The 22,389-nt window shown below is 39.7% G+C and overlaps 2 protein-coding genes across 4 annotated transcripts in view; one reads left to right on the forward strand and one right to left on the reverse strand.

The window, feature by feature from the left end:
- Nucleotides 1–18,025, reverse strand: part of LOC130906077 (gamma-aminobutyric acid receptor subunit beta-2-like) — a 218,364-nt gene extending 200,339 nt beyond the window's left edge. For all 3 annotated transcript variants that reach the window (XM_057819990.1, XM_057819987.1, XM_057819986.1), the window contains exon 1: nucleotides 17,853–18,025. The gene's annotated coding sequence lies outside the window, so the exon portion shown is untranslated. The remainder of the gene's footprint in view (nucleotides 1–17,852) is intronic.
- Nucleotides 1–22,389, forward strand: part of gabra6b (gamma-aminobutyric acid type A receptor subunit alpha6b) — an 84,773-nt gene that overhangs the window by 29,473 nt on the left and 32,911 nt on the right. Inside the window, exon 8 of the mRNA XM_057819992.1 lies at nucleotides 5,326–5,603. Within this exon, the coding sequence (XP_057675975.1) occupies nucleotides 5,326–5,603 (278 nt within the window). The remainder of the gene's footprint in view (nucleotides 1–5,325; nucleotides 5,604–22,389) is intronic.

Below are 22,389 nucleotides of genomic sequence, written 5' to 3' on the forward strand. Positions count from 1 at the left end.
TGAGTCCGAACATAATGAAAGCACTGTAATTCACTTAATAATGGTCGGGTCAATTATATCCTTACAACATATGGCAAGACAATCTAAATGACCTCTTAACTGAAGTCATGATATAATGCAAATAAGGTCGCCTAAAAGTTGGTGGGGACAATTTGAGCATCCTGAAAAATTGGTCGTGTTTTGTCCCTACCGTCCCTATCCAAACCTACGCCCTTATGCTAAGTGTATGTTTTGTAATGCTATGGAATTTCCGGCACTGATTTTCAGACTGTAAAGTCCCTCATACTCTTGCTCCTGCATTCACAATACATACTGTACATAGAGTGAGCTGCGGTATTGTTTTTTTCCCCACATTAAGTTCTAGGATGACGGTTTAATAATTCATATTGGGTATAGAGGTTTTAGTAATCCTATCCCTAGTTGTTTTCTTTAGCCTACCTTAGTTTTACACAACCGCAGGATGAGTTTGCAATGTTTAAGAAATGTTAGCCTCCTCTGAACTTGTTGTCCTGTACAGCAGGGAGTCAATTTCAGATTCTTTAAAATTCCTTTATTTTATCCAGTTTATCCTTGTGTAAGCAACTTCTCTCGCCAAGATTGTTCTTGAAAATTCTATATTTGATTTGGGAAAGCCATCTATTTTTGATTGTTTTCGTTGGTGCATTATGGAGGCTATGTTTAATGGCTATGAGAGATTCAAAATGGAGTTGCGGAGAAGCTATAAAGCACGCGCACAGTACATTAAAGCTATAGTATATTGTGGACTGCATCATCAACATCCGCTCTAAAAGCTTAAAGTCCCTTGAGCTGAAGTCTTCCAGGCTTAATTGAGTGTATTCTAATTTGTACCTCACTCAAACAAAACTCCATAAATGCCCAAAGCATTGCACTTCTGTCCTGTCTTAAGAACACCAGCCCCCTCCCTTCTTTTGCTTTTCACTGTTAGTTAGCTTGACATCCTTTTTTCCCCCCAATTCTCTTCACCATATTTAGAATAAAGAAAGTCAGCATTGCTGGAAGAAGCTGTACAGTTTAAAGAGGGTGGTTCTGCCCACTGGTAAAGTGATGCCTCACAAGAGACGCATTATTAAGTCACATTCGGTACTTTCATTTCCTGGGCTGCTAATGAAATCCCAAATTTCAGTCTTCAATTACTTTTTCCCCTTCTTACTTTCGCAATGAAAGTCAATTAGATGACTCATTTGTGAAGATGCTGAGAAAAGAGATGTGTAATGTCTAATAGGAATTTTGATTATGGCATTTTCTTGAAATTTGAGTCAATTTTGGTGCTCGGTGCTCTCGCTAGCCGAGTGCTTGCAGATCATCAAAATTATTGTGGTTGCCACAATGCAGAGAGTGCAGAGGATATTGTCATGGACAGATTAGCTTCCCCTGAAGAGATATTTTGGCACTGTGCACTAAGCTGAAATGCCACCTGGTCTGACATGCTGATTGTTTACTGAAGCAGAGGGTCATCGGGAGAGTCAGTTATGATATGTAATTGCGCGGAATTACATCAATGTTGGCGAGATGATGATTTTTTGCAGCAAAGTCCAAGTCACCTGATTCGGGAGTCCCGATCCGATCCTGAATTTTTTGATATGTTGGACTGCTGTACCATAGACTTCATACTATAAGACAGGCAGTGTTGGGAGTAACGCCGTTATACATAACGCCGTTACGTAACAGCGTTATTTTTTTCCAGTAACGGGGTAATCTAATTACTTTTTCTGCCGTTACCGTTACTGACGGTCAAAAGCGGTGCGTTACTTACTCTGAATAAATTGAAGAAACTACCAGCCGTGTCGAGTCGACTCTCTGCTCTGTTGATTTGTCATCCAAGACTTGGGGTGCGTTCAGGTTCGAGAATAGCGCACGTACTTCTGACTCCAAGCTGTTTGTCCCTGCTCATTCAATTAGACAATGCTTTCCAAAGTTTGGTAACGTTTCTGTGTTTGCTACACTTGATGCTAGCCTCGTTCCCATCTCCCACTGTCAGCCAGCAATAATTCTGCTTCCATCTTGAGGACGGCAGACGCTTTGAAGGTGACGTGAATTGTCGGGAAACTAGCCTACCTGAATGCAGCCCCTCGAGAGATGCGATGGACGTGATTGTGATTGGCTGAGGGTTAGAGTCATGTGTCGTGGTAAGCCAATCAGAGCCGGTGATTTCACAAGCAAACCGGAACAGCGCGTGCGGCAAACACACACACGCAAAACAGATGGACAGGGTCGGGATGGCAGAGCAGTCAGAAGAAAAATTGTCCTTTAAGAGGTGGAGATATAGACACTATTTCAAGTTTGGCAAAATTAAAGGAAAGAACCTGCATGTAATGTGTAATTTATGCCCCGGGGCAAAGCTTTTGTCGACATCTGTGGTAAGCAATTCAAATCTGCTGAAGCACCTAACAAGTTTACTACCTGTCTGTTCTTCTCTATTCCACTGACTCGAATACTGCTCAGAAAATTTCAAATTCTTTGACATACAACAAGTTCTTTTTAAAAGTAACGGAAATAGTTACTTTCCCTGGTAACTAGTTACTTTTACTATAGAGTAATTCAGTTAATAACTCAGTTACTTTTTGGAAGAAGTAGTGAGTAATGTAACTAATTACTTTTTTAAAGTAACGTGCCCAACACTGCTGGACACGAGGCCGATTAATGAGGGGACTATCTCCGTCAAAGCTGACTGGGCGGAAACAGAGACAAAGAGCTTTTTACATTGTAAAAATTGCCAGATATCATTGAAGCGATGTTCTACTCTCCCCATTCACAACGCTAGATGGTGCCCGATATCATTGAAGCGATGTTCTGTCATCACAGATCTCAGCTTCTCTCAAGTTTAACCACTTTGCAATTTTTTATTGCAATGTTTTTCCTTATTCAGATTTGTTTCAAGACTACAGTTACAGTTAGACTTCACTTTGACGGTTAATGCAGTAATTGCTATTTTGTTGTTTTATCACAATAGATTGGTTTATTTACATTTCAAAAACCAGAAGACATTCATTTACGAATGTGATTGCACTTTAGTTTACATATTTAAATGTTCAGATATTAAGATTTGAATGAGGCAAAATAACGTGATTTTTCTCTCAATTATGTTGTTATAATCAGTTGTTTCGGATGGAATGTAATTATTTTCTGTATATAAATTAATTTGGTGTTCAAAAAGTCTTTTTTCAAACTTGAGTGTTGGAAAAGAGGGTCGTCTTACAATCAGGGCCGTCTTATAGTCAGGCCAATACGGTATGTCGAATGTTCTGCTCGTCTTTAAGCCACTGTGGCGCCGCCTTATTACCGAAAATAGCTTTTTACGTTTACAATTATTGTGAATAAATGCTTAAATCCCTGAATTCTTTATAGATAGATATGGACGTAAAATATTCGTCTTGATTCTTGGTTAAAAGCAAAAAAAAAAAAAAAAAAAAAAAAAACCCTAAAAACAAAAAAACAGGCAGTTAGCATTTATTTTACGTAAATATGTCTAATGTGCTGCTAGTCTTTAAGCCACTGTGGCACCGCCTTATCACCACAAAGGGCTTTTTACGTTAATAATTATTGTGACTAAAACGGTCGAAAAACGATTCTTGGTTAAAAGCAACAACAAAAAAAAAACCCAAAAAACAAAACAAAACTGGCAGTTCACATTTATTTTATGTAAACATGTCGAATGTGCTGCTAGTTTTTAAGCCACTGTGGTGCTGCTTTTTACATTGAAAATTCTTGTGAAAAAAATGCTTAAATGCCTGAATTCTTGATAGATATGGACATAAAACAGTCTCGATTCTTGGTTAAAAGCAAAAGAAAAAGTGCCGTTAGCATTTATTTTCCGTAAATATGTCGAATGTGCTGCTGGTCTAAGCCATTGTGGTGCCACCTTGTCACCACAAAGAGCTTTTTACGTTGAAAATTATTGTGAATAAATGCCTAAATCCCTGAATTCCTTATAGATATGGACGTAAAAGTCTCGATTCTTGGTTAAAAGAAGAAGCAGAAAAAAAAAAGTGCAGTTAGCATTTATTTACGCAGACTAAGCCAATTTGTGTCGGCAGCCTTACAACAAAGCTTTTTTAAAAAAGTTTTTTTTTTTCATTTTTGTTGTTTTATTGGTTTATAACTTTTATAGACAACATTTTACTGTCAAGGTCTTAATTTTAAAATTCATATATTGGAAAGTCAGTTACATGCAATGACATTTTCGGCCACCGCCTTTGAACTGGGAGGGTGGCAGCGAATGAAGATTAGGTGCCAGGGAACAAGGTAGTTTTGGGGCATTTCAGGTCATTACCTGTTGATTTTCAGTCATTAACTGTTGATTTTGGGGCATTTTACGGGTCACTTCCTGTTGATTTTGGGTTGCAGAATAAGAAGTGACCCGGGTATCTCCCAAATGAATAGGCAGTGACTCAAACTCATCAAGGAGTGACCTTTAAATGCCCTAAAATTAACAGAAAGAGACCCGTAAATGGCCTGAAAACCAGAAAATGACAATGTGCCGATTTCACCTATTTACAATAATATCTCGATTCTTGGCAGGAGCATATCGGTAACCTTTTGGGATACAAAGTATCATGATATATCACTATTTCGATATGTTGTCACACCCCTAGTATAGAATGTATATGTTTTTGTATCTTTTGGCAATGCCATTGTATTTCTGGATTATTTTGTTACTTTTTAGCCCTCAAAAGTAGCCTGTATGATAATGGAAGAAAAATAACATTGCAATATGTATTGCCAAGGCTCCACACTTACGTTTTGCATTCGTTGCACTTAACTTTTTTCTCCAGGTGCACTGACACAAAATGTAGTTGCATAGTACTGTGAGGTGGATATGCTAACCACTGTCCCACAGCGCTGTCTTCATGATGTGAATTATTTTTGAACAAGAATAACGTAGAAAAATACTTGTGTTTATTAAATGCTTCATTGCGTGAGTCCACTCAAATTCACTTACGCTGCCAAGAACAGCTTCTCACACAATGAGTTGCCACAGACTGGTGTGTAAAAAACACATTTGCGCCTTTGATCGTAGAACCACTGAGCCTTCTCTCGCTAGATCAAAGAAACAAATCTGTCAATCATCATTAATTTTCGGTACCAAACACCAGCTGGTGACCAAGAGAAAAAAACAAGTTAGGTCACACTGCTTAGCTAGCAGCAGGGAGGTAAGAGGCAGTAAGAGCACGAAGCAGAAAAACAAATATATTGTTTAAATTAAAAACCTGATTCCGATCCCCTGAAAAATGACGCCATTGGCCCGATCGGGACATACCTAATCTGAACGATAACAGCAATTTCCACCTATCATTCTGTATTCAGGTATCACCACCGTGCTGACCATGACCACGCTCAGCATCAGTGCCCGTCACTCTCTCCCCAAAGTATCCTACGCCACAGCCATGGATTGGTTCATTGCCGTTTGCTTCGCCTTTGTCTTCTCGGCGCTCATCGAGTTCGCGGCCGTCAACTACTTTTCTACGCTTCAAGCTAACCGGGAGCTTCGCAAGGCGGCAGCCATGAAGACGGCGGCTCAAGAGGCCGCAGCTGCAGCTGCCACCCCAGCTGTTAACACAGGAAATGATGGAGAGGTCTCCTCAGTAAGTATAGTACAGCATACAGTATCAGAAAATGAATATTTTGCACCAGGAATGTTGAAACAAGTTTAACCCTTTAACACCTAAGCCTATTTTGGCCGAATTTCCATGCATTTGATGTTGCCTTTATATTTTAAGGAAAAAATTGTTTACAATGGCCAAGTTGGGTGCCTTTTTTCAGGACACCTTGAACTTCATGTCCAAACTGTTGTTGTAGAGAACCTAATTACCTTTTATCTAAAATACCCCTAAACCGGCGAAATCTTGACTTGAATCTATCTTTAAATGATAAAGTTTTAAAACTGTCACATGTCGAAAGTAGACATGAGGGAAATTATGGAATGACGGGCGCAAATTTTATTACAATTTCTACTTTAACGGTTGATTCACAACATTAAATTAATTGAATGTAGTTTAAAGCTGCTGATACAGAATAGGGACTTGAGTATTTTATTTACTGTTTTTAACCGGTAACTTGATACTAAAATAGTAGTTTGCTTTATTTAGCCTGAGAGGATTTTTGAACAATTTTAGAACAAATATACAAAACATAAAAAAGAAAAAATGGGGGGAGGGGGCATCAATAATCGATTTATAATCGAATCGGAGTCTCTGAATTGTAATCGAATCGTTAGGTGTCCAAAGATTCCCACCTCTACAAATCTAACCGTGTGTGCAAGCCTGGAGAAGACACTGGTGAGTTTGGGAAGGGGGCGGACGCGCTACGTCACGAGTGACACAACCAGACGATGCAGGCTAACTACACATAAAATGTCACATATTGTGAACACGTGACGGAAACTATTGTGCGTTTTCGTCTAATCAGCCGAACACTAGCATTCGTCTCATTATGTTTTAGTCTCCAAAAACACGTTTTAAGCTCGATATCGTCATGAAAATAGTGTTGGCAGACAAAATATTTTCGTTGTCGTCATCTTTGATGAAAACAACACTGTAAACACCAACCCTTTAACCAACTGACAAGCAAACACAACTTTAATTAATGTTTTTTTTCCCCTCTCTGCAAGTCTCTACATTACTCTTCATGCGAACACTGTGTTCTACGAGCCGTTAAATTATATTTCCTTCATATATTGTCCATGCATGCACTTTTAAATGCCGCTGTCTCCACTTTATCCATGTCCGCGCAGGCATCCCCATATAATCTGCTGCTCACCCTCAAACACATATACTACCCTTGCATCTATATGCACACGCTCACTTAATCTGGAGTATTATGCATCCCACATCCATACAACGCACTCATCCATTTCTAAAGTGACTTATCTATTCATCTAGCCCGAGTATCTGTCCTCCTCTCCTCTCTCGCTGCCCTGTTACTGTGTGATCACCAAAGAGAGTGACATGAGGAGACAGCCAGTAGTCGCCCCTGTAAACGACGATGCCGCAGATTATGTAAGAGCCATAGATTAAGGGAATATCCAGCGAAATGCGAAGGGAGGGCAACCACCACAGCCTGGACTGAGATGCATGCAGTGCATGTGCGGGGGGAGGCCAGCGGGGGTTTGTTTTTGTGTTATGTGCGTAAGAGTTGCACTGAAAAGAGCTGAGTGGGAAGGGAGGCGTCATAGAAAATGACTGCTTTCACCAAAATATGTAGGAGGCCAGTGAAAAGAAAGAAAAATAGCATGTAACTATGGGTAGAAATAGCAGTCACGAATTTTAACATGACGAGTTGTTATGGCTGCAAGGTAGAGCCGTGGCAGGAAATTAATCATTAGTTTTTGACAAGGTAATGCTATATAAGTAAGGGAAAAGTTGGTGTACGTGTGTGAGTCGGTGGATTATTATCGAGACCCATTTTTGGACGGCGCACAGTTAGATAAGAAGCAGTTGGATAAATTCCAAAAGAATAACTGATGAGCATTTGACTAAATGGCGGAAATTATAATTTAATTGGGCGTAATAACACTGTATTGTTGTTTTTGGTGACCATTTTAATGTTCGTCCATAGACTTCATAATGTATTGACGGGACATGGGGCCGATTCACAGGGGCCTACCTCCGTCAAAGCTGACAGAGTGGAAACACAGACAAAGAGCTTTTTTGAATGAATGCTTAAATCCTCGAATTCTTTATAGATATGGACGTAAAATAATCTCGATTCTTGGTTAAAAGCAAAAAAAAGGTGCAGTTAGCATTTATTTTACATAAACATTGCTAAGTATAATGCCAGTGCTGTCGCGGCCAATTTCGCCCATGAATTTTTTTCATAACATTTCACAATGCATGCATAGTACGAAATATATAATAATGAATCCTCGAACAAATCACTCCTGAGACAATCCTTCCTGTTTGTATGCTGTACAGCTTTCGTACTTTTTCAACCTAAATCCGGCGTTAGATCCCTGCATTTGACCGACTGCTAATAAATGAAGCGGAGTGTGGGACGGCCCCCTTCGGGAAGACGTGACGCAGTTTTGCAATTAATCACACTCACCTGTACGCCACAAACTATGTAAAATGTTTTCCAAGAGACCGAGTCACCGCGCCAAATGCTAATGCTAAAGTTAGTTTAGTGTGTGACGATCACTCAGTACAGACCTTTAAAGGCTAAAGCAACATGGCATATATCGCTAAATCCCTGAATTCTTATATAGAAATGGACGTAAAAGTCTCGATTCTTGGTTAAAAGCTAAAAAAAAAAAAAAAAAGGTGTAGGTAGCATTTATTTTACGTAAACATTGCTAAATATAATTCCAATGCTGTAACGGCCAATTTCTCCCATTGATTTTTTTCACATTTCAAAATGCATGCATGGTACAAAAAATATAATAATTATCTTGAAACCTCGAACAAATCACTCCTGAGACAATCCTTCCTGTTTGTATGCTAGATCGCTGCATGTGACCGACTGCTAATAAATGAAGCGGAGTGTGGGACGGCCCCTTTCGGGAAGATGTGACGCAGTGAATGGCGAATGTGTCAATACATCATGAAGTCATTGGTTCGTCCTAGTCTTTTGGACGAAAATATTTAGTAGTCTTAGTCATATTTTCGTCATTTCAAAATGTGTTCGTCTTCATCTAGTTTTAGTCGACAATTCTCAAAATGTTTTTGTCCATAAACTTCAAAAGTTTTAGTCCAAAAATAAATAAATAAATAAAAGGTTTCCAACTATTTCGAATGTACATGACAGACGAGCACATAACTAGTCGACAAGGACATTACTATTTTAATAATGATAATACACACTCAGCAGGAAAACAGCACATTATTTGCAATTAATTAAACTCACCTGTACGCCACAAACTATGTAAAATGTTTTCCGAGACAGAGAGAGTCATTGTGCCAAATGCTAATGCTAAACTTAACGCTATGGTAATGCTAAAGTTAGCAGCAGGGCCGAAAACCAAAAGTGGTTTTTGCCATGTGGCAAAATGTTTTTGCCATGTGGCAATTTTTTTTTGCCATGTGGCAATTTTTTTTTGCCATCTGGCAATTTTTTTTTTTGCCATGTGGCATTTATTTGGGGTATGTGGCAAAATGCATTTCGGTTTGTGGGGGGGGTATATGGTATTTTGGGGGGTATATGGCTGTTTTGCAGGCCATACAAGTCCATGCCATTGACGGCTATGCACGTCCAAATTGTTTTTTTCATTTTAAATGGCAGAAAAACATCTGTGGCTGTGTTTTTTGATGGTACACTTTACATTAGAGCTTATCGGCATTCATCTGGAACCCCAAGTAAGGCTCTGCCATTGACGGCTATGCACGTCCAAATTTTTTTTTTCTGACAGGCAAGTAAAAGCAGCACATACCACTAGAAGAAAACTGACAAGTTGGTAAAAACGGACTGTATGGCATTTGGTATCTTTGTGCACATGTGTGGATCCTCTAGACCAGAGCATCTTAACCTTTTGATAATTACGGAGCCCAAAGGGATTGTCCAACATGGTTCCATATCCAAATCACTTGACTGGCAGAAAAAAAATTATAATAATTGCACTGGTAAAACACTGGTATCCATGGCATGGACGTGCATAGCCGTCAATGGCAGAGCCTTACTTGGGGTTCCAGATTAATGCCGATTAGCTCTAATGTAAAGTGTACGGTCAAAAAACACAGCCACAGATGTTTTTCTGCCATTTAAAATGAAAAAACAATTTGGACGTGCATAGCCGTCAATGGCACAGCCTTACTTGGGGTTCCAGTTGAATGCCCATATGCTCTAATGTAAAGTGTACGGTCAAAAAACACAGCCACAGATGCTTTTCTGCCATTTAAAATGAAAATACAATTTGGACGTGCATAGCCGTCAATGGCAGAGCCTTACTTGGGGTTCCAGTTGAATGCCGATAAGCTCTAATGTAAAGTGTACGGTCAAAAAACACAGCCACAGATGTTTTTCTGCCATTTAAAATGAAAAAAAACAATTTGGACGTGCATAGCCGTCAATGGCAGAGCCTTACTTGGGGTTCCAGTTGAATGCCGATATGCTCTAATGTAAAGTGTACGGTCAAAAAACACAGCCACAGATGTTTTTCTGCCATTTAAAATGAAAAAACAATTTGGACGTGCATAGCTGTCAATGGCAGAGCCTTACTTGGGGTTCCAGATGAATGCCGATAAGCTCTAATGTAAAGTGTACGGTCAAAAAACACAGCCACAGATGTTTTTCTGCCATTTAAAATGAAAAAAACAATTTGGACGTGCATAGCCGTCAATGGCATGGACTTGTATGGCCTGCAAAACAGCCATATACCCCCCAAAATACCATATAGCCCCCCACAAACCGAAATGCATTTTGCCACATACCCCAAATAAATGCCACACGGCAAAAAAAAATTGCCACACGGCAAAAAAAAATTGCCACATGGCAAAAAAATATTGCCACATAGCAAAAAAATATTGCCACATGGCAAAAAAAATTGCCACATGGCAAAAACATTTTTGCCACAGGCTAAATACCACTTTTGGTTCTCGCTGTCTCTCAAAGTTAGTTTAGTGTGTGACGATCACTCAGCACAGACCTTTAAAGGCTAAAGCAACATGGTATATCTAGCCAAGATGAGAAGGTAAAACTTACCAAACAGCACCTGACACATATGTTTCAAAAAATGAGCACAGGCTTACTCACCGGTGAGTTAAGCCCCTTTCACACATGCCGAAATACAATGAAAATTGTGCGATGTAAATGGGCAGCCCTTGTATGTGAACGCAATTTCCTGGGTCAACTGACACGGAGATTATGCGGGCATTATTGAGTCGCGTCTTAGTATAATTCCCGTGAAAGTCCCGGGACGAGGCTTATGTTAAAGCAAGCGTTAAATTCCCGGGTCACAGCACGATGGCTGTTGACATGAATATCATGGCAGGCCGATCGTCATTTCCTCTATCTTCGCAGTAAGACGGAAAGCGGTAAACAAACATCGCAATTATTAACATAGCAGGCTGGAATTCGCCTAATTGAACTGAAAACATAACTAAATTGCTACTAGATCGTACAATCGAGTCCATCGTCCATCTTTGGAAATGTGTGGTTTATTTTGTTGCCGATCGCAACTGCTGAAACAAGGGTGTACCTCCAAGCAGAAAACAACGGAGGGAAGCGTTCAAGGGTTCATTCAATACAAACAAAAATACACGCAATCGCGGAAAAGGGGGAATGACACAATGGGTCCGTGACAGTAGGTCGATGGGGATCAATAATACTAACCCAAGCGGTAGGCAGAGAGCCGATAAGACAACAAAACATCCATCATCTTCTACTTGCTCCGGGGTCGGGTTGCGGGGGCAGCAGTTTTAACAGGGAAGCCCAGACTTCCCTCTCCCCAGTCACTTAAACCAGCTCCTCCCGCGGGATCCCAAGGAGTTCCCAGGCCAGCTGCGAGACAGTCTCTCCAGCATGTCCTGGGTCGTCCCCGGGGCCTACCACCAGTGGGACATGCCCAAAACAACTCTCTGGGCAGGCATCCAGGAAGCATCTGAACCAGATGCCCGGGCTTCTCACCCTAACTCTAAGGGAGAGCCCGGACACCCTGCGGAGGAAAGTCATTTCGTACGCTTGTATCCGGGATCTTGTTCTTTCTGTCACGACCATAGGTGAGGGTAGGAACGTAGATCGAGAGCTTCGCCTTTCGGCTCAACTCCTTCTTCACCACTATGGACTGGTGCAGAGTCCACATTACTGCAGACGCTGCACCGATCCGCATGTCGATCTCCTGCTCCCTCCCACCCTTAGTCGTGAACAAGAACCTGAGATACTTGAACTCCTCCACTTGGTACAGGATCTGATCCCCGACCTGGAGAGGGCACTCCACCCTTTTCCGACTGAGGACCATGGTCTCTGATTTGGAGGTTCTGATGTTCATCCCAACCGCTTCACACTCAGTTGCGAACCACTCCAGTGAGAGTCTGAGGTCACGGCTTGATGAAGCCAACAGCACCACATCATCTGCAAAAAGCAGAGATACAATGCTGAAGTCACCAAACCGGACCCCTTCAACAATTTGGCTGCGCCTAGAAATTCTGTCCCCAAAAAATTATGAACAGAATCGGTGACAAAGGGCAGCCTAAGTGGAGTCCAACCCTCACTGGGAACGAATCGACTTACTGCCAGGAATGTGAACCAAACTCTGACACCGGTCGAACAGGAACTGAACAGCCCTTACCGAGGGGGTGGGTACCCAGTTCTCCCAGACCACCCCCCACAGGACTCCCCGAGGCACATGGTCAAACGCCTTCCCCAGATCCACAAAACACATTTAGACAGGTTGGGCGAACTCCCATGCACCCTGAGCTGGTCCACTGTTCCACAGCCGGGAAGAAAACCACACCGCGCCTCCTGAATCTGAGATTTGACTTTCCAACACCCTCCTCTCCAGCACCCCTCCGTTTCCCCTTCTTAAAAATTGGGACCACCACCTGATTTCCGAAATTTCCAGGTTCGCGGTGAATCAGTAACAGGCACACTTTTGCTCAATAGACAATGTTTATTGATTAGAAAATGCAGAATAAATGAGATTTATTGATTACAATCCAACAAGAGCAAGCAACAAGCATAAAAAACAAGCATAACAAGGGTAACGATGATGCTAGATTTGAGTTTGTCAATCCCAGAGCCAGCGGGTCACGTACGGATCGCCTGGCTTTGTTCCTTTGCCGCCTTACCGGAACGTTGGCTCCCGCTCATTTGTCACGGTAAGCGATTTTCATTGCTAAGGGACACCTGGTTGTGCTGTAACGTAGCGCCGGGATTCTCAAATCTAGCGTCATCGTTACCCTTGTTATGCATGCTTGTTGGATTGTTATCAATAAATCTAATTTATTCTGCATTTTCTAATCAATAAACATTGTCTATTGAGCAAAAGTGCCTGTTACTTATTCACCGTGAACCTGGAAAATTCGGAAAACACCACCCCAGTCTGCCAATGACAACAAAACAAATAAACTCAAATACCAGCACAACGTTAGGGATTTCAGAACAAGGGCAGCAGTGGTGTCGAATGGCGCCCAGCAAGTTATTATCTCGGCACCCTTCTCTTGGAGCGCCTGGGCTTAAATACAGTCTTGATGAGCTTGAATTGGTGCAGTTACGACGTCGGGAACGTTCCCTCTGGAACAAAACACGATTTGATAAACATTGTGACAGCCGATGCCGAAAATGACGTAATGTCTGGGTTATTAAATCGCGCCAGCAGCCCTCCCCGCACAGAGAGCGCCAGTGAGCAACACGGCGCAAGTGTGTGAAAGTGTCCAACCCGTGTCATTCTCGGGACATCTCTACATGTCTGAAAGTAATGACGCGAGTAAATCCCACGTAACCTTACACGGGAATTTCCTGGTAAAAGTGTGTGAAAAGGGCTTTAGGGTGTGTGTGAGGCGGAGGCGCAGCACGTCACATGAGTGGCACGACTAAACACTGCTAAATACGTTCCGACTACACATACAAAAGGAATATATCACACTGTGAATTGATGAGGGAAACTATGGCGAATCAAAACCATTGTCAATTGTGTTTTTAGGTTTTAGGTTTTTAGCAGGGCTGTCAAAATTATCGCGTTAACGGGCGGTAATTAATTTTTTAAATTAATCACGTTACAATATTTGACGCAGTTAACGCACATGCCCCGCTCAAAATGATTAAAATGACAGCACTGAGTGTCATGTCCACTTGTTACTTGTGTTTTTTGTCTCTCTGCTGTCGCCTGGGTGTGACTGATTTTATGGGCATTTTTCCATGAGCATTGTGTAATTATTGTCATCAACAATGGTGAGCTACTAGTATATTTTTTGATTGAAAATTTTACAAATTTTAATAAAACAAAAACATTAAGAGGGGTTTTAATATAAAATTTCTATAACTTGTACTAACATTTATCTTTTAAGCACAACAAGTCTTTCTATCCATGGATCGATTTAACAGAATGTTAATGCAATCTTGTTGATTTAATGTTATAAACAAATACAGTACTTATGTTGAATGTATATATCCATCTTGTGTCTTATCTTTCCATTCCAACAATAATTTACAGAAAAATATGGCATATTTTAGAGATGGTTTGAATTGCGATTAATTACCATTAATCAATTTTCAAGCTGTGATTAACTCGATTAAAAATTTTAATCGTTTGACAGCCCTAGTTAATAGCAGTACATAAATGTTAACTTTTGCAAGCGCGTTAACGCCCACCCACCACCCACTTACAAATATGTAGATGACCTATGAACATGCTCCCAAACCGCACATATTGGCATTACGCAGCTACTGTAACCTTATTTCACACACGCCTTCGCATAAACTGCTTCATATACACACAAAACATTTACATATCGATTGCAACCACCCCCGCATGTACTGTACACATACCCAAACAATCGGAATTTACCGTCTTGCCCAATAGTAGGTGACCATCTGTGCTATGTCAGTGTGTGTGTGTATACAAATGTGGAGTAGAGTATAAAGAGTAGCTTACACCACTGGGATTCAACTAGCAAGAAGCCAACCAAGCTAGTGTGTCATTATTAGAAATAAAGTGTCTCTATGGGAACTGTTGCCATGTATACTGTAGTACACACACACACAAAATGAAATGCACACTCACACACCACACTCCATGTGGTGGAATTGATGAACAGACTGGAAATGGAATTTACAGAACTGCCCAATAGGCACCCAAAAATAAAATACGTGCAAATGTCCATCCTAAAATAGATCTCATTCTAGCAAAGCGGAAGCAAAGGAATTATGAAAACTTACTTTTTAGGTTAAGTGAAGTTTTCCTTGGTTTTCTTATCACACCTCATTATTTTCTTGAATACCTTATTTCAGTAGTAGGTACAGTAGTCAAAAAAAAAAAAAAAAACATCAAGTAGGACTAGCGTTACTTCTAAATCAGACATGTCCAAAGTCCGGCCCGGGGGCCAAATGCGGCCCGTGGTCAAATTTCATCTGGCCCCCAGCCTCTGTCATAAAATCAATAACGTCTGGCCCGAACACAGACTTAATGAATTGGTCAGCAGTACTGCAACCAGCATATGAAGTAGCTTACACACAAAATGCTGTCCCTCATTTACCCACTAAAAGGCAGCAGCACTTTAACCCTTTATTGCCAAATTTATCACATTTGATACAACTAAAATTCCATGATTTTGAGATAAATTTAGAATTTTTACATTTTTTTTTTGACAAAAATGAAGGATGCAAGTCAACACATGCATCTGCAGGTTCCATGAGAAAAAAAACATGATTTGGCATGGGTTATAGATATAGAGCGCTTATTACACATATTCATTTTGACTTTTCTTTTTACAAATTTGAAAAAAGGTATTATTAGGACCTTATTTTTTCATATTTAGGGATTCTCTGATAATTGCTTCATGTTGGAGGTATTTAAGCGCTAAGCAACATTACTCCGTGTGACCCATTACATCCATTTTCTAAAATGGTGACAATCAACAAAAAAGAAAGGTGACTGACGGCCGCGCTTCAAGGATAGGTGGAAATTCAACTATTTCTCCAGTAAAATACGCAACAACTGAGTCTGCCTCAATTGCAAAGAGACGTCGCTGTTTTTAAAGATTTCAATGTGAGGCGATATTACCAAACAAGACACGCTGACATGTACAGCAAGATTACAGGGAAGCTTTGCAACGAGAAATTGAAGCAACTTGGAGCTAGTTTAATTTCACAGCAGCAGTATTTCGCAAGAGCCCGAGAGTCCAAAGAGAAAAAAATAATTAAGCAAATGTGACACACTGAATGGCTTGCTTAAATATATTGTTCTACGTAAAGGACGTAAGCCAAAGTCGGCCCCCCACATTTTTACCACACTAAATCTGGCCCCCTTTGCAAAAAGTTTGGACACCCCTGTTCTAAATAATATTACTCAAGTGAAAGTAGGCATCCAAAAATTTACTCAAGTACAAGTAAAAAAGTATTCGCTGAAAAGAATACTCCAGTAATGAGTTACTGCTTACAATGTCAGATATTTTTCATTTACCAAAGGTATAGTTTTCTTCTCAGCAGTTTATCTATATGAGCTGCATTATTATACTGTATATTGCCTATTATATGACCGTATTACGCCAAAAGATGAAACAAAAATACCGTATTGGCCCGAATAGAAGACCGCCCTGATTGTATGACTACCCCCTCTTTTTCAAGACTCAAGTTTGGGAAAAAAAAGACTTTTTGACCATCAAATTATTTTTTATACAAAAAAATAATTACATCTGAAACAAATGATTATAACACTATTTGAGAGAAAAAGCATGTTATTTTGCATCATTCAAATCTTAATATCTGAACATTTCTGGGTTTTGAAATGTAAAAAAACCAATCTATTGTAATAAAACAACAAAATTGCAATAACTGCATTAACCATCAAAGTGAAGTCTAACTGTAACCGTAGTCTTGAAACAAATCTGAATAAGGAAAAACATTGCAATAGAATAATGCAAACTAGTTAAACTTGAGAGTAGCTGAGATCTGTCATGACAGAACATCGCTTCAATGATATCTGGTGCCATCTAGCGTCGTGAATAGGTATAATGTCTAGACCGCGAGTATAAGACGACCCCCTCTTTTTCAATCTAATTTCAACGCAAAAAACAGCGTCTTATATTCGGGCAAATACGGTCATCAAAATCAGACCACAAACATCGTTACATCTGAATGGTATAATGGAGTCATGTGTTCATTGTTGCAACATCTCATTGTTGAAACTGGTAGAGCTACTGTCGGCATCTCTACAAAAAAGTCAATACGTAGAATAAAGAGGAAAAATGCAACGAATAATGCAGGCCAAAGTAGCGGAGTAAGAGTTCTTATTTTCTTAGTAAATAGTGTTATACTTGTATATCGCTTTTCCACCTTTCAAGGTGCTTTGTTTTACACCAACTACATCTCCATCCACCTACTGGTGACGCAGCACCAGGAGCAAGGTGGGGTTCAGTATCTTGCTCAAGGATACTTAGGAGAGTTCATCAGGGCAGAGAATTGAACCCACAACCTCTGGGTTAGGGGACAACTACTCTACCACTGAGCCACGCCATCCCCATCCCCCTTCTTCACAAATCTACTCAAGTAAAAAGTATTGTGTGGTGAAACTAAAGTAATTTTTTTCTCAAAAAGTAACTGAAGTAAATGTAACATTACTACCCACCTCTGGTGGTATGTTAATTATTCATCTGGCACACTGCCCTTATGTTTTCTAATGTACTTTTAAGTTAGTCAGCAGTTGGATATTAACAGCAGTAGGAAATAAAGTAAAGATGCTTTATTAGTGTGCAAGTACTAATCGAGGATATTTCAGGTATTTTATAACTTATTGCTCCAACGACTTACCGGTTTTGCCTTCGCCGGTTAGTATTTTTTCCCTATTCATTTTTGTCTTTTGGTGGAACAATTTTGAAAATAATAATAATACATTTTAATGAGAATAGCCTTTCAAAATACCTACGGACACTGTACAATAGATGTAAATTAAAAGATAAAAGTACCGTATTTTTGCGACCAAAGGGTGCACTGTATTAAAAGGCACAGGTTCATTTTCAGGTGATATTTTGGTATTACACATACTAGTACAAGGCGCACGAAAAACATACGACCATCCACCATAGGACCAACCATCCCAATTACGAAAATGAAATAGCATTAGCATCTTTGCATGCTAACATGATAAAATAATAAGCACATAAAGACACAGAAGATCACATGAATACACAAGTTAGCATAAGTTAGCATGGTGGCTAATCTGCTAACAACATGACAAAATTAAGACTCACCAGTTCACTTGGATGTAGTTGAGCACACACTAACAGGTCCCCAACACAAATAAAAAAGTCTGGTTCTATAAATTATGAAACAGCACTTAAACAAGTTTGAAACATACAATTGGTTGGACAGTGGACACATTTAAAAAGTGTTTGAGACTGACATCTAGCTGTTGCTCCTTGGCTTCTCTCCCGCAAGACTCGGGTGATGAGTCAAGGCAGGTTATATAGTGCCTAAGTGACTGATGATTGGCTAATTGGTATAATGTGACTTGTCATGTGACGTGGTGCATTCAGGGAGTGTGGAAAAAACAAGCACTCGCTAAAAATTGGGAATCCTAACCTATGTTACACTAGCATGTGCGCTAGCGTTTTTTTTTAAATAGGCAGGGGGAGCAAAACTGAGTTCTATCTTACTTTATTCAAGAATTTAACAAAGTACTCATATTAATCTTAATCTACAAAGCCATCAAAGTAATATAGTGTCAAAATATCTCCGTCAGCCCCCGGCCCCCCGGTTGTCTGGAGGGGCCCCTACCAAATTTGTCATTAGCACCTGCCCCCGTCACCCAACACACACACATCAGTCAATCATCTTGAGGAGGGGCCCGCGAATAATTATATAATTGGCAATTGGCAACCACATCGGTGGGACAGTCCACTCATGTGGCCCCGTTTTTACTCACCTTACCCAGGCCCTGTTCACATTCGTTCCACCTCTGGCTTGGACAGATGTAGTTTGAGTCTGGATTTGAAAAAAGTGAGAAAGAAGTAATATTGCAAAGGTCGGGGGTTAGAGATTTCCAGAGCTGGGGGGTCTAGTGATTGAGCGCTGTGGAAGTTAAGGTGGCGAGACAGGCACATGGGACAGAAAGATGGAAGGTAGAAGACAACAGAGATAATACATGGGAAGTTAGATACAGTGGTATGAAAAAGTATCTGAACCTTCTGGAATATCTCATACATCTGCATAAAGTCGGAATCAACATGTTACCTGATCTTTGTCAAAATCACACGGATGTAAAAACAATGTCTGCTTTAACTAAAACCACCCAAACATTTATACTATAGGTTGTCATATTTTAATGAGGATAGCATGTGAACAATGACAGAAAGGGGAAAAATAAGTAAGTGAACCCTCTGCCTAAGGAAACCTAAAGAGCAATTGAAACCCATTTTTACTAGGGTTGTTCCGATCATGTTTTTTTGCCCCCAATCTGATCCCGATCGTTTTAATTTGAGTATCTGCCGATCCCGATATTTCCCGATCCGATTGCTTTTTTTTTTGCTCCCGATTCAATTCCAATCATTCCCGATTATTTTTCCCGATCATATACATTTTGGCAATGCATTAAGAAAAAAAAATGAATAAAACACAGACGAATATACATATTCAAAATACAGTACATAAGTACTGTATTTGTTTATCATGACAATAAATCCTCAAGATGGCATTTACATTATTAACATTCTTTCTGTGTGAGGGATCCATGGATAGAAAGACTTGTGACTTTGTATATTGTGACTAAATATTGCCATCTAGTGTGTTTGTTGAGCTTTCAGTAAATGATAATGTAGCCATGCTCCAATGCATGATGGGAAGTGGAACCATGACTGCGTAGTGCTACCAATTGATATATCTTCTCTGCGTTGGGAAATAAAATAAGGTGTTAAGAAAGAGATCAATTGCTACCTTGCTTCCCCACATTGCTTCCCATGATATTTCTACTCGTGGGGAGAGGGATTGCAAGGCTTTAGCCAATTTATTGTCATGATACATTTAAAAAAAAAAAACTACTTACCGCCGTTATCAGGATAAATTTAATAACCCTACCTTAAGCCCACACTAAAGACTCTGGATGAGTGTAACATATTATGTCTGTAACGTTAAATATAATTAGAAAACGATTTTATTAAAAAATATAAAGGAAATTAAAAAAAGGCATGGCCGATATTTTTTTGCGGATTCCGATATTTTAAAAATGACGTGATCCCGATCGATCGGGACATCTCTAATTTTTACCAAATAATTTTAGTCAGCTGTGTGCCCAATAACTGATGAGTGGTTTGAAGCTGCCCTGCCCACTATAAAACACGGACCTGGTAAGAATTGTCTTGATGAGAAGCATTGTCTGATGTGCATCATGGCTCAGTCAAAACAGCTGTCTGAAGACCTGCGATCAAGGATTGTTGTTTTGTATAAAGCTGGGAAAGCATACAAAACCATCCCTAAAGGTCTGGATGTTCATCAATCAACAGTCAGAGAAGTTGTCTACAAATGGAGAGAGTTTTGCACTGTTGCTTCTCTCCCAAGGAGTGGCCGTCCACCAAAGATGACGCCAAGAGTTCAGCGCAGAATACTCAAAGGGGTAAAAAAGAACCCTAGAGTGTCTGCTAAACACTTACAGAAATCCCTGGTTCAGTCCAATATCTATGTGCACACATAATCTATATGTAAAACTATGGCCAAGAATTGTGTTCAAGGGAGGACTCCACGGAAGAAACCACTGCTGTCTAAAAAAAAGCATTTTTGCTCGTTTAACGTTCGCAAAAAGGCACTTGGACACTGCTCAAAAGTTTTGGGAAAATATTTTGTGGACTGATGAAACCAAAGTTGAATTGTTTGGGAGTAACACATAACGTCAAGTGTGGAGAAAAAAATGGAACAGCTCATCAACATCAACACCCTACCCCCACCGTGAAGCATGGTGGAGGGAGCATCATGATTTGGGGTTGTTTCGCTGCCTCAGGGCCTGGACAACTTGCAATCATTAATGGAAGATAAAATTCAAAAGTTTGTCAGGATGTTTTGCAGGAAAACCTGTGCGTCTGTCAGACATTTCAAGCTAAAAAGAGGATAGATGCTGCAACAAGACAATGATCCAAAACACAGAAGTAAATCAACTTCAGAATGTTTTCAGAAGAACAAAATACACATTCTGGAGTGGCCAAGTCAAAGTCCAGACTTGAACCCCATTTGGATGCTGTGGCATGACCTAAAGACAGCGATTCATGCCAGACATCCCAGGAATCTGACTGAACTACAGCAGTTTTGTAGAGAACAATTGGCCGAGATTAGTCCAGATTAGGGGTGTCACACGATTAAAATTTTTAATCGAGTTAATTACAGCTTAAAAATTAATTAATCGTAACTAAACACAATTAATCGCAATTCAAACCATCTATAAAATATGCCATGTTTTTCTGTAAATTATTGTTGGAATGGAAAGATAAGACACAAGATGGATATATACATTCAACATACGGTACATAAGTACTGTATTTGTTTATTATAACAATAAATCAACAAGATGGCATTACCATTATTAACATTCTGTTAAAGCGATCCATGGATAGAAAGACTTGTAGTTCTTAAAAGATAGATGTTAGTACAAGTTATAGAAATGTTATATTAAAACCCCTCTTAATGTTTTCGTTTTAATAAAATTTATAAAATTTTCAATCAAAAAATAAACTAGTAGCCCGCCATTGTTGATGTCAATAATTACTTAAACAATGATCATCGGTGCTGAAGCCTATAAAATCAGTCGCACCCAAGCGCCAGCAGAGGGCAGCAAAACTCCATAAAACACAACAAGTGAGCGTTTCACTGTACTGTCACATAAATCTCTCTGAGCAGGGCATCTGCGTTAATTGCGTCAAATAATTTAACGTGATTAATTTAAAAAATGAACGCCTGTTAACGCGATAATTTTGACAGCCCTAATTGATAGTTATGGTATTTGGAAACACTTTATTTGATAGTGGTGCCATAAAACTGTCATAAGACAATCATGATGACATTATGATGTGACACTGTCATAAACATTCATGAATGCTTATAACAGATGTCATCTAGTGTAGTTATAGAAATTTTATATTAAAACCCCTCTTAATGTTTTCGTTTTAGTAAAATTTGTAAAATTTTCAATCAAAAAAGAAACTAGTAGCCCGCCATTGTTGATGTCAATAATTACTTACACAATGCTCATGGGTGCTAAAGCCTATAAAATCAGTCACACCCAAGCGCCAGCAGGGGGCGATAAAACTCGGAAAAACACAAGAAGTACACATTTCACTTTGCTGTCATTTTAATCTGTTTGAGCGGGGCATTTGTGCACTAATTGCGTCAAATATTTTAACGTGATTAATTTTAAAAAATTAATTAACGCGATAATTTTGACAGCCCTAGTCCTGATCAATGTGCCAGACTGATCTGCAGCTACACGAAACGTCCGGTTGAAGTTATTGCTCCCAAGAATGGGGGGGCACAAATTACTTATTTTTCCCCCTTCTGTCATTGTGTGCACACTATCCTCATTAAAATATGAAAACATTTAAATGTTTGGGTGGTTTAGTTAAGGCAGACACTGTTTTTTCATCTGTGTGATTTTGACAAAGCTCAGATCACATTTGATGGTGATTTTATGCAGAAATGTGAGAAATTCCAAAAGGTTCAGATACTTTTTCATACCACTGTAAATAGGATGGGGCTGGACCGCGAGGACCTTAAAAGGTGATGAGGATGATCTTTCAATTAATTCTTTGT

This window comes from Corythoichthys intestinalis, chromosome 18 (assembly GCF_030265065.1).
Source record: "Corythoichthys intestinalis isolate RoL2023-P3 chromosome 18, ASM3026506v1, whole genome shotgun sequence".
Taxonomy (NCBI): Eukaryota; Metazoa; Chordata; class Actinopteri; order Syngnathiformes; family Syngnathidae; genus Corythoichthys; species Corythoichthys intestinalis.